Source organism: Centruroides vittatus, unplaced genomic scaffold, assembly GCF_030686945.1.
Source record: "Centruroides vittatus isolate TY-2023 unplaced genomic scaffold, ASM3068694v2 contig_846, whole genome shotgun sequence".
In the NCBI taxonomy this organism is placed as follows: domain Eukaryota; kingdom Metazoa; phylum Arthropoda; class Arachnida; order Scorpiones; family Buthidae; genus Centruroides; species Centruroides vittatus.
This window is the reverse complement of record NW_027122551.1, coordinates 649,813-661,486: the sequence shown is the minus strand read 5'-3', so window position 1 is coordinate 661,486 and position 11,674 is coordinate 649,813. Positions and strand designations below refer to the sequence as shown.

Here is an 11,674-nt window from a genome sequence, read left to right as displayed (position 1 = left end):
ACCAGCTGTCGCCCGGCATCTGCTCTTCTCTTCTTCTCCTCCTCCTCCGCCTCCTCCTCTCCGTTGTTGTTGTTGTTGTTGATATCGTCCGGGCCGCCTTTTCCGGCCTCCCCCGACACCTGGTCGCTCTACCACCCGCCGGATGCGTCGTCTTCCGATCAATTATTTATATACTTTTTAAAATGCCCACTTCTTAGTTTTCCAGCGATACAAATAAAGTCGCTTGGCTGAAATTTTTCGAAATTCGACCCCTCTTTATCGATATAAGTAAAAATGAATAAAAATGAAATATGTAATAATATTTAAAATTTACGAAATTAATTAAATTTCCGTTCTTGTTCGTTTCAGTATTTAAAAAAACCGCAGAAAAATAAACCCGCGAAAAAGCCATTCCTTTCAAATATATGCTTCCATCTAGTGAGAAACAAAAGAGTTACGAGTTTTTTCTCCATCTGTCATCTGGAAAGCGCTTTCTTCGTTTTTTTCTATAGTATTTAGTACGTAACGTGCGATAGTTTTTGATTTGGATAATATTCTCTCGGTAAATATCATAAAATCTTCACATTCTATTGACGAATTTCTATAAAAAAGTAATAGAATTTTCGGTAGCGCAACAATTTACCAGATGGCGGTAAGAATGGGAATTGGTACTTTCGTCTGGCGCCAGATGGCGGTAAGAATGGGAATTGGTACTTTGGTCTGGCGCCAGATGGCGATGAAATAAATAAGTTGTGTCGGATCGGGGAAAATAGGAAACGTAAGAAGACCGGGATATTTTTAAAAATTACGAGGAAAGAGGGGGGAATGGTCGGAAGGTGGAGGGCGTCGGAGGTTGCCCTTAACCAGCATTTTGCCCGAGCTTAGCGATCGATAGAAAGATGGCGACGACGGAAACTCGACCGGCAGAGCAATACGGACTGCGTATAGCGGCCGACGGAAGAGAAAATGCCAAATCGCCGATTAATCCGGTGAGCAACGCTTACCTGGATGACAAACCGGAGCACGAGGATCTTATTCATAAGGTGAGCATCTCTCTGTCCCACCAACCTCCTTTCTCTTCCGCCTTTTGTCAAAATAAATTGGATGAACGACCGCGGACATTCCGACTATCCTTACTTGATCAGTCGATGGACGAACGACGTATTTTCCATTGATTTCCGCCCATAAAATCTAGGTCAATTACGTACAATGGTAAGCTTTTTCCTTCCGGGACATTCTTAGATTTTGTTTTTGGTCGTAAAGATTCCGAAAGGGTTTGGAAATTCGTTGGGATTAATTATGATGTGGCGATTCCGACTAAATCCGCTCGACCAGGTCGACCGCCTACGCTCGGTAACGCTTAGACCGTCGAATTTCCCAGTGGAAGAGAGAAATATCCTCTCTTTCGTCAAATCTTAAAAGAAAGCAGAGTCTAACAAATTGATTACCGCCTTCTAACCACGCTTATTTGACGTTGGTGTTTATTACGTCAAAGTATCCAATCGATAATATTCTGTCGTGGTTTAAATAATTGTAACACCCAATGCGGAAATAACTCCACACTTCCGGTCAGCCGATATTCCACCCTACCCTCGGTCGATTGAATTTCCTTTGCCTTTCCGGAGATATTTCCCTTCGTGCCCTAGGAACAATGGTTAAGTCCGTCACTCGGCCGAGGGATGGACTTAATCGACGCCACCCTGGAAGTCCATTTCGGGGTTCGTTGTCCCGGTCGAAATGGAGGACCGGGAAGATGGGCGTGGCCGGGAAGCGAATCCGAATCGCACCTATTTCATCGGACTTCCGTCCTTCTTGGCGTTGGGTAAGTTCTAGTTTCCGGGAAGAACGGAAGAGGCGCGCTGATGTCACTAGTAACGAGCGCGAAATAGGAACACGATGAATTTAGCGCCCGTTACTAGTGACGTCAACGGGCTTGGACGAAATCTTGTTATGGGTGATTTCGTTTCTTAATCTCGCAATTGGGCGTAAATTCATGCAAATTCATCTATAGCGCGTTTCTTTTGTTTATCAAAAGCCACTTTCAAATTTTGAATATAATCCTGTGACTTAATTTCGCTTCCTATGACTAACTCTTTTAACGTTATTGAGATAAAGTATCCTTGTGTCAATTGTATGGCCTTAGAAAATTTTCTTTTCTGCGCTGGATTCATATTAGAAAAGTATCTTTCGTTGTTTATTGCAAAATGTAAACGGATGGTTAGACGAGAGTGATTAAACGTGATTGGAAATTAGGTTGACTTTATATTGCTTATTTCGTGTCTGATGCCGAGATTTGAATTACTTTTTTCGATTCATCGATTTAAATTTTTCCATTATACGAGTATTTGGATTTTTCCAACAAACGAATCTCCAATTTCCTGTAATCTTTCCAGTAAGTAGGTTACTCTGAACTCGATCTCTGTTTCTACCACTATCGCAATATGGTTGACATACATCAGAATGTTAAATCTAGTCTCATTAATTTTTATTCTCTCGTTTAAATTTTCTAGTGTAATACATTGAATAATTTCTTATCCATAAAGATCCACAATAGCCGAGCCGATAAAACCACTAAACGCTGGTAGTTGGGCACGAGTTTGCTTCTCACCAACAGGCTGGTCACGTGGAGTTTTCCTACTTTTCTTTACGTGTCTAACATCTAAATAGCAGACATTCTCAAAGAAACCTCCCGGGAGGCAGCCTATTGAAAGATCGCCCAAGTGAAGAGTTTCTCCATGTTTTTAAACTTTCTGATTTTAAAACGTACCTGTACTAGGCTGTCTTTAAAAGCAAAACTGAATATCATAGAGTTATTTTTCATTTTTTTCTCTTATTCTTAGTTTCTATCCTCAAATCAATAAAGTCTCCGAGTCACCTGAGTCAGTCACTGGTCAGAAATGAATCCTTTTCACATTTTGGGGCTTTTCACTGTAACTCAATGCAACAAATGAAGTGAAATAATTTGTGACACTCCTTCTTTAGGCACAAGTAATATAAATTGACGAAAATCAAGTCTGTAAAATGTAAAGATCTTATGAATATTGTCAAAAGTAAAATTATGAGTTGGTAGAATATAATATGCTGTATTTTGTAGGCTATAAGTTTCGTTACGTTTCACGCGACGTTGATAAGGTATGTCATAAAAACACCGCTCAAGTCCGTAATGACCACGGCTCGGACTGACAGCCACATCCTGACGTATGCATTATTTATTATTTCATCACAGAAGCTTATTCTTTGGTAGCATTATCGTTTTGAAACTTTTTGTTTTTTAATACGGAGATAAAGACAGTAGAAAATCTGGAATATTTTGTTCACCATGCATTCTGTTTGAATCCTCTGTAGTATTTCCATTCCTCTTCTATCATGTCCGACATTTTGCTTTTGAGATTTTCTCTTTAACTTTATTAGGATCTCCGTTTCTTCTCTTGAAATGTCTAAAAATCTGATCCCGTGTTTGTTAATTTCATTTTTTTTCACGTTTTTTTTAATCTGCACGTAAAGTGTTGACGTAATCTTTTGTTTTTTTTTCTTTTTGTTTTAACACTTCATTTTGCTTCGTTACGATATTATTTCTGTCATCTCTTATTGTTCTAATCCAGTGAATTTTTTTCCTGTCCAGAAATTAGAACAAAGTACTGAAGTTAAACAACAAGGAAAAGTACTAATCATTGTACATCTTTTTGCAGAAAAAACGTTAATACGGCATGTTACCTCCTGCAGGCGCACACGCTGCACAGCGATTGCCATACTGGTTATAACGTTGTTTATCTGCCCTGTCGAAAGTAAAATGACTTCTCGAAGCTCCTGGAGTTTTCTTGCTGAAGGCTGAAGGAATGTAACTCGTCTTCCGAGATCATCCAACACATATTCTGCAGGATTTATAAGGTCTTCCCAACCATTCTACGCGATGAATATCTTCACTGTCGAAAAATTCATTCACGAGTGCATTCCTATGTGAGCGACATTAGCATTAATGTTGGAAAAGTTTCATGGGTTCCAAAACCTCGTCTCTGCACCTAATTGCACCCCTTGCAGAAACGTACAGCTCAATGCGGCATTTAAGAATAATACTGCCCCAGACTATAACACTATTCCATCAAATCGGGCTCTTCCCACGATATTCATGGAATTACATCGGGTTTCCCGCTTCTCTAGGATTTAAGCCAACGAGAATCATTCTACAGACTATACCTGGACTCGTCAGTGAACGGAACATTGTCCCATTCATTCAATGTCGTTGTTTTTGACATCATCTTAAACTGACTCTTCTATGCACGGGGTTCAATTGAACGCAACATATGGGAGTCTGGCAAAAAGACCATTCGCTTAGAGCCTTCTGTAGATAGTTTGTCGTGAAACTTACATCAATGGCTGTAGACGTCTCTGTAGAGTGCTATCTACTAGACGCGTTGCTAACGTGAAATAGCGGTGCTGTTGCGAGGTGGTAACTTTTAGATGTCCATTTTCCGGGTAACGTCCATCATATTCTCTCTTTGAAGTCTGACTCAAATGGCCTGTATGTGACAAAAATTATCTACGTGTTGTCTTTGTGACATTATCATTGCCAGTATCGTACAATAAAACATTTAAACCACAACAGAAACAATGAACGCGTTGTCTGGTAAAGCATCTGTGGCTCACCAGTGGCCGAGTAGATAAAACCATTGGTATTTGATCGCGAGTTTATGTTTCATCAGCGGGCTGGCCGCGTGGAGTTTTCTGAAACTTCTTCGCGTATTTAAAACCTAAATAGGAGCCAGTTTCCCCATAAAAAAGTTTTCCCAGGAAGCATCTCCTTGTCATATCGCCCGCTTATATCCCATCAAACTAAACTAACTTTTCTATCAGGTCGTAAAGGCAAAATTTAGACATTTCGATTTTTTTTACTAGAAAGGACTGGAAAAAATGTTTCAGGACGTTCGATATGGGTATTTAAGTAGAATAGCCAAGGGTAATTTCATCACATATTTCATTAGAAAAAGACACATTAGTAATGTCTGACAATATAAAACTTTCGAAACAACACATTCGCGCGCTGTTGTTCTATCATTTGTCACATTCTATCACATATCATCAAAAGTGACCAGAACCTAACGAAGACTCACGATCTCATCTGCAAGGCATTTGGGGAGAATACAGTCAACAGGCAGACCTGCTACAATTGGTTTTTCTTCCATATAGCTCATCCAGGCAGCTATTCCACCATTGATGATGACATTATCCTGCAATAGATAAACGCTAATCCATTGTTGATCGTCAGAGAATTAGCACAACTTGAGTGTCCCATACACTCCAAAAAGTAACAAAGTCCGACACCACCACGATAGAGAACTAATCTAGGCTGTTTGTTCTGCCTCATCCACCTTAGAGCCCAAACTTGGCGCCAACCAGGGGTGGGCGGAAGCGGCGGTCTACCCCGTACGGTATTTTTTTCGGTTCGGCATGTTTGGCATTAAAATTTTTTAAACACTTTTTTTTATAATAAGAAGAGTAAAATTATCAACTATTCCGAGAGTCAACAATTACAAAAATTACTGACTGTTGTTAAATGTGTTGTCTAATGTGACAATGCCGGAGCTGTCCCTATGCTTCGGCACCACGGGACCGAAGGGTCGACATCGCGTCGGCGAAGACTGCAATGATTAATTCGTCAGGACTAGCACCACTGTCTTCTGGGTAGACACAGAGACCGTTACGTTCGCCTTTACGCCCGAGCAGTCGCGTCTGTGGGCGTTTGGACTCGGGATGGAGACCGATTAGGCAAAAAAAGTGCACTTTACAAATCGATTATAAAAAATAATACCCGTTTATTGATTATATAAACTAGTTACACATATGCTTTAAGCGTTTACAAACGTTCGCGCGTGGTATTTACCTGAAGATCGCTCTTTTGATTTGGATCCTTTTTCGGTGGAGGCACTATAGTCCTCGGTGGGTACTTGGGGTCATCGGCTATCGGTGTACATACACGACCATCTTTCGCAGACGGACGAACTTTCGATTCGGACGAAATCCTCTGTCGGACGAACTTCTCTGACGCGTCATCGGACCTTCTCTTTTATTTGGGGGTCCTCCCCTCGCAACTCTTGTCCTTTTTGGATAAAATCATCTTCCATGTCCAATGGCGATTTTAGCATTTGATTCCTGGTGACACATTCGATGTGTCACCCCCAAACAAGGAAGCAAGTTCGTGAGAAAGGATATAATCATATCCATAGCGACCTTTCTTTTCTTTCGAAAAATTTTTGAATAAAATTTTTTTGTCAAGTCCGATCTCTCACACTAATGTTCCTAATCCGATCAAACAAAATACTACTGTTTAAATTTATCTTTGTATACTAAGTACTGTACATTTATCAATTAACAGGACTTATTATACTAGAAAATTATGGATGCAGATATTTAGTTTTACTGATCAGAAATCAGTTTTATTTAGTTCAGGTGAACTAAATAAAAAATACAGGTGAACTAAATAAAAAACATTGTTTCTGATCAGTAAAACTGAATATCTGCATTCATAATTTTCCAGTATAATAAGTCCTGTTAATTAATAAATGTACTTAGTATACAAAGATAAATTTAAACTATGATAAAGGACACAAAGGCATAATAATTGAATTAAAATACTACTGTTGATGATGTTATAGCCACGGAGCACGAAGTGATGGAGTGATTATAACAGTGTTTCTTCGTCAAGGTCAAATGTCTCAGAATCTCGGGGGCATTCGTCGCAACTCTCTTTTGTATGTTGCACTGTGCGTGCAACTCCTTATGATTAGAATACAATCACTTATAAAACACCTTAATTTTATGTTTTGTTTATATGGTGATGCAGTCGATTTCTTCTTTTCGTTATTTTCTTGTCAGATGTCCTCCACATACGAAGCCTGTGAGGATTTTTTTAAACCAAGTATTTATAATTTATTCATCATTTCTCTGAACTTCATTTGGAATACGGTAGACTCCCCCTATAACACAGTAGATACGTTCAGTGTTATATGAACCCGTATTATAGGGGGGTCTACTGTATCTTAATCTATAATTTCTTAATCTATAAAATTTCATGTGGTAGGTATAAGAATAACTATAGAACTATATCTTTAATTTTCTGTTTTCTTCAATATTTTATTATAATACACAATACCTAATTATTGTAAATTATTTTCCTTACTTTCGCCGTAACATTTTCTTTTTAAAATGAAACGAATATGTGGAAAGATTATGTTTTTATCTTTTCGTTAAGGTTTACAAAAAACTAGTTGAATGACAGTAGCTACAATCCTGCCAGCAAAAAAGAAAAAGTAATAATAATAAAATTTAATTAATTAATGGATTGTTTATATCTGTTCTGAGGAAACATGAGACCAACAAAAAATGTCGCTGAAAACTTCAAATGTTTTCAAGTTTTCACGTTTATAGTCGTATTTCAGTAAGTTCTTACAAACAACAAACGTTTATAGTTCATTCGAAAATTCGATTGGATTGAATTGATGGAGTAAGACCAAGCAACACTTGGCAATCTGTCAAGAGGGATGCTTTCCGGGAAGACTTTCTGTGTGAAAATTGTTCCTATTTAGGGTTCGAGTGGATAAAATCACGAAACATAGTATTTGGTCGTGGGTTCGCGCTTCGCCAACGGACTGGCCACGTGGAATTTTCCTGATTTTATTCACATTTGTAAACGTAAATAGGGACAAGTTTCCTCTCGTGAGGCATTTTCCCCTTAGCAGATCGCCCATGTGTCGTGTTACCATAACCAAATAAATCAAACGAAAAATATCTCGTCATTCTAAAGTTATTCCCAAAGTGGAAGAGATTCTGAATTTGGGGAACGAGAGGGTTTTGGACATGGACAAGGAGGGTCTATAATTTTTCAGGATCTCTGGACAACAATATTATGCTGGATGGAGAAGGGATGGAAACCATGACGAACGCATTAACTAAGATGCTCACGATAACTTAGGAAATGATTGTTTAAGGAGTGGGTCCGACTATTTCAGTAGATACTGTGGGACAAAGATATTGTGGCACAACTTTATGTAAAAATGCACTTTATATTTATACAGTATAGGTAAATTTCTTTTTCAGTCTTTTAGATATGGTTTCAGCTTTTGACATACCGAACACTAAGATCTACTGAATGCCATTCGTTATGATGAACACTCTCGTTTCCATGTATTTCTATCAAATAGTGTCTTCGAACGTTTTAAATATATTAATTTTCTGATAAGTATAAATTGTTTCGTGTCTCAGCCGGGAATCCTCAAACTTTGTTAACTTTCGACCCCCGTTTTTCACGGACCTTCTATTGACTCTCTCATTTGTTTTTGCTAATGAAGTTAATAAATAAATGAATCAGAGCCAGTAGTAATCTACATAGCGTTTACACAAAAAAGTGCTACTTAAAATGTGCAAATTTATAACATTCTGAACTGTCATAGTAATGAATCACTCCAGGCGATCGGTGTATTCGGTAAACTACACCGGCGTTGGAGAAGAAATTTGCACGGTTTTACGTGGTAACTGCTGACACTCAACCCTCGCGTAAAACTAGAGCAAACTGTATTAATTAATAACAACTTTTGAATATTTATTAATTATAATTATTTTAAGACAAGAAACAGAGCAAAGCGGATTCTTCTCGCGTTTCAATGAAACGATTTTGATGTTCTCGCTTTAAATTTATTGCGATTTGTAATATTTAATTTAAAATAGCGCGTTCGACCATTTCTCGAAAAATAAAACTAAATTTCATCCGCAGTAGCTAAATGAAGTAAACATGGCGGCGTCGTTACTCTCGTTCTAACTTGTGGTACCGGGTTTAATTTCGTAACGATTTTAGATTTTGTAATTTATATCGCGTATATAATATAATTGTGTAAAAATATATAAATGCTGTTATAATTACAGACAATTTTGGTAGGAGACAGTGGAGTTGGAAAAACTTCTCTTCTAGTTCAGTTCGATCAAGGCAAGTTTCAAACTGGATCGTTTTCTGCCACCGTGGGAATAGGATTTACGGTGAGATCTTTTGTCGTTTATTAAGAAACTTTATATCGATAAATCGTAATTTTCGCTTTTATCATTAATTGAAATTTTTCATTGTAATTTTGTAAAATTCCGTACTTTTTGTTGGTCATCTCGAACACTATTTCCAGGAGCGTAAGTTTATTTATAAAACCGAATTTTTAAAAAACGAGCAATTATTCATTGTTCTTATTCATTAAATTTAAGTAAATTTAAATGTAAAAGTATGTAATACTTTTCCCGTTAACAATGAAGTCATGCAGTCATGTATCTAACTCTGTTCAGGAGAAAGTGTTTGAATTGAAATAACGCGACTTTCGGCCCAAAATGGAAGTTTGTATATGGTTTATCGGTGGCCTCCTGTCCCTAAGTTTTCCATGTATGGTCTTCACTTTCATCTATCTAACACTGTTTTCGAGATTAAGGACAGACAGACGACAATGGGAATTTATAGGTTGTTTTCACCAGCGCCGCCCTAGCTTTTGGGGCAAATCTGAACTTGCGGAGCCCTTTCTAAAAATAATTAGTTAGCAGTAATAAAATAATAATAATTAGTAAAAAATCTAATAAGTAAAATAATTAACGTTAACTGTTCAAAAGTTTATTTAAACAAAATTGCGGAAATTATAAAACAAAAAGTGTAAAAAGAAATATTTTTTTAAGATTGTATGTTTGTTTTTATTTATTTTTATCTTAATTTTTTTTTAAATGAACCTTTCCCACTATTTTATGTAATATTAATTTTGCGGGATTTTATTTCAGCAAAACCTTTTATTAAATCATCGCATTTAATTTTTCACATATTTCGTGCTCAGTAGATAAAAGTGTCAGATTTGTTAATCGTTCCTGTGACATTGTTGTCCGTAAATAATTTTTAATTAGTTTTAATTTAGAAAAACTTCGTTCTGCCGATACTGTTGAAATCGGAATTGATGATGATAATCCCAAATGGCCAGATTTGGAAGAGAGTCGTGCCTATTTCTCAGCATATTCAAGCACTGTACTGGAGTTGCATTTTCACCATTAGTACAGATCGCACAAAAAATTTAATTTCTTCGTATAAACCGGCTCCATTTAGATCACAATTATCATGCCTTAATTTTAATTCTAAATCCGTGCAAAACTTTTTAAGTTGGTCGTCTTCCATTGTTCGTAATAGTGGAATATTGAAAAGAAAACCGAAAATATTAATATGGTTTTCAATTTGTTCAAATCTTTCTTGAAATGAAGATATGGCTTGATCTGTTATTGCTAAGAAGTAATTTCTGCAGAAGTTTCTTTCTGGATCATTTACACATTCATCTGCTCTTTCTCCTTCGTAATCAAATAAACGTTTACATTTTCTTATTCTTACGGTTTTCAACTTGTTTGAAATATTAGTTTTTTCACAAATATTATTTGCTTCCATTTTAGATTTTAAAAAATTTACTAATGCAAAAGATGATGTTGACAATTGGTTAGGACATAAATAGCAGTAAAAACAAAATACCTTATCTTTTAGTTTTGAATAGAGAAGAGAGTTTCTGCAATCTTTTTCTCTGTTTAAATGTACTTTTGTATAATACGATGCATTAAATTTTCTACCTAGTTCATCTATGGGAAAATCGTAATTTGTTATTTGAACAATGTTTTTATTACTTAATAATAATCTGATTTTCTCAGAGGGGTGTGATGGCCATGTTCCAGGATCGTCTTCCGATATGGTTGATAATTCTTTAGTTTTCTCGTTTGCGCTAAGAAAAAATCTTCTTGACCTTCTTCATCATTTATAGCTCCATCTTCATTCAATAATGAAGGTAATTCTTTGTATATAATTTGTAACTCTTCTTTATTTTGTACACTAGTGCTAGCTATAGCCAGATCGTTTTCTTCGTTATCAGTTTTAAAATATTTTAAAAGACTATGTTTTTGACGACTTTCTAAATCTTTTTCATTTTTGGCACGTTTTCATTTCTGTTACCACTTAAGTAATTTGTATTTTTATCACGATCTTTATAAATTAAAAAAAAGTACCATTAAGCAGCATAAATTTGTTCAATTAAAACATTTTTTAGCTTACAATATGCTCAAGTGTATAAATGTCCTATGCTATGCTAACTACACCAACCTGACTTGGCGCCTAGTTTTGTTGGTAGGTTACATCTGCCAACTTACAATTTATATTATAAAAACTATTTTTTTCTTTATTATTATTTTGATTAATTTTAAGGTAATTATTCTTTTATAAAAAAACTACTAATAGAACACTAATAAAAACAAATATATTTGAATTTATACATTAAACAGTTATTCTTTTTGTAGATCATAAAATTAATTAGTAGCAAAGTTGTATCAAGAAACCAAGATTTGTGAGATTTTTCCAGTGTACCCTACAATTATACTTTAAAATGAAGTTTTACTTTGAAATACAAGTTGTTACATTTTAATTATAAAACGTTATTATGCTGCATCCTCTTAAGCGCGGGGCTCAGAGTGGTTGCCCCAGTTGCCCGGCCCTGGTTTTCACTATCATTAGACTGCAATTTTTTTAAAATGCAGGCCAATGATGATGAAAACGGGACCCTACTGTGTAATACGTTACGTGTACACACATTTAAACGCATGGTGTAATTAAATAACATAAATAATCTCTGTGAGATTTATGTTTCACGAATATATCTGGAAT

At 36.2% G+C, this 11,674-nt stretch overlaps 1 protein-coding gene across 2 annotated transcripts in view; it reads left to right on the top strand.

Moving 5' to 3' along the window:
• Positions 1-679: 679 nt before the first annotated feature.
• The window catches only part of LOC136982481 (ras-related protein Rab-37-like), a 57,187-nt gene continuing 46,192 nt past the window's right edge, over positions 680-11,674 (top strand). For both annotated transcript variants that reach the window (XM_067278974.1, XM_067278973.1), the window contains exons 1-2: positions 680-1,022; positions 8,893-9,003. In XM_067278974.1, coding sequence (XP_067135075.1) covers positions 879-1,022; positions 8,893-9,003 — 255 coding nt within the window. In that variant the 5' untranslated portion in view covers positions 680-878. The remainder of the gene's footprint in view (positions 1,023-8,892; positions 9,004-11,674) is intronic.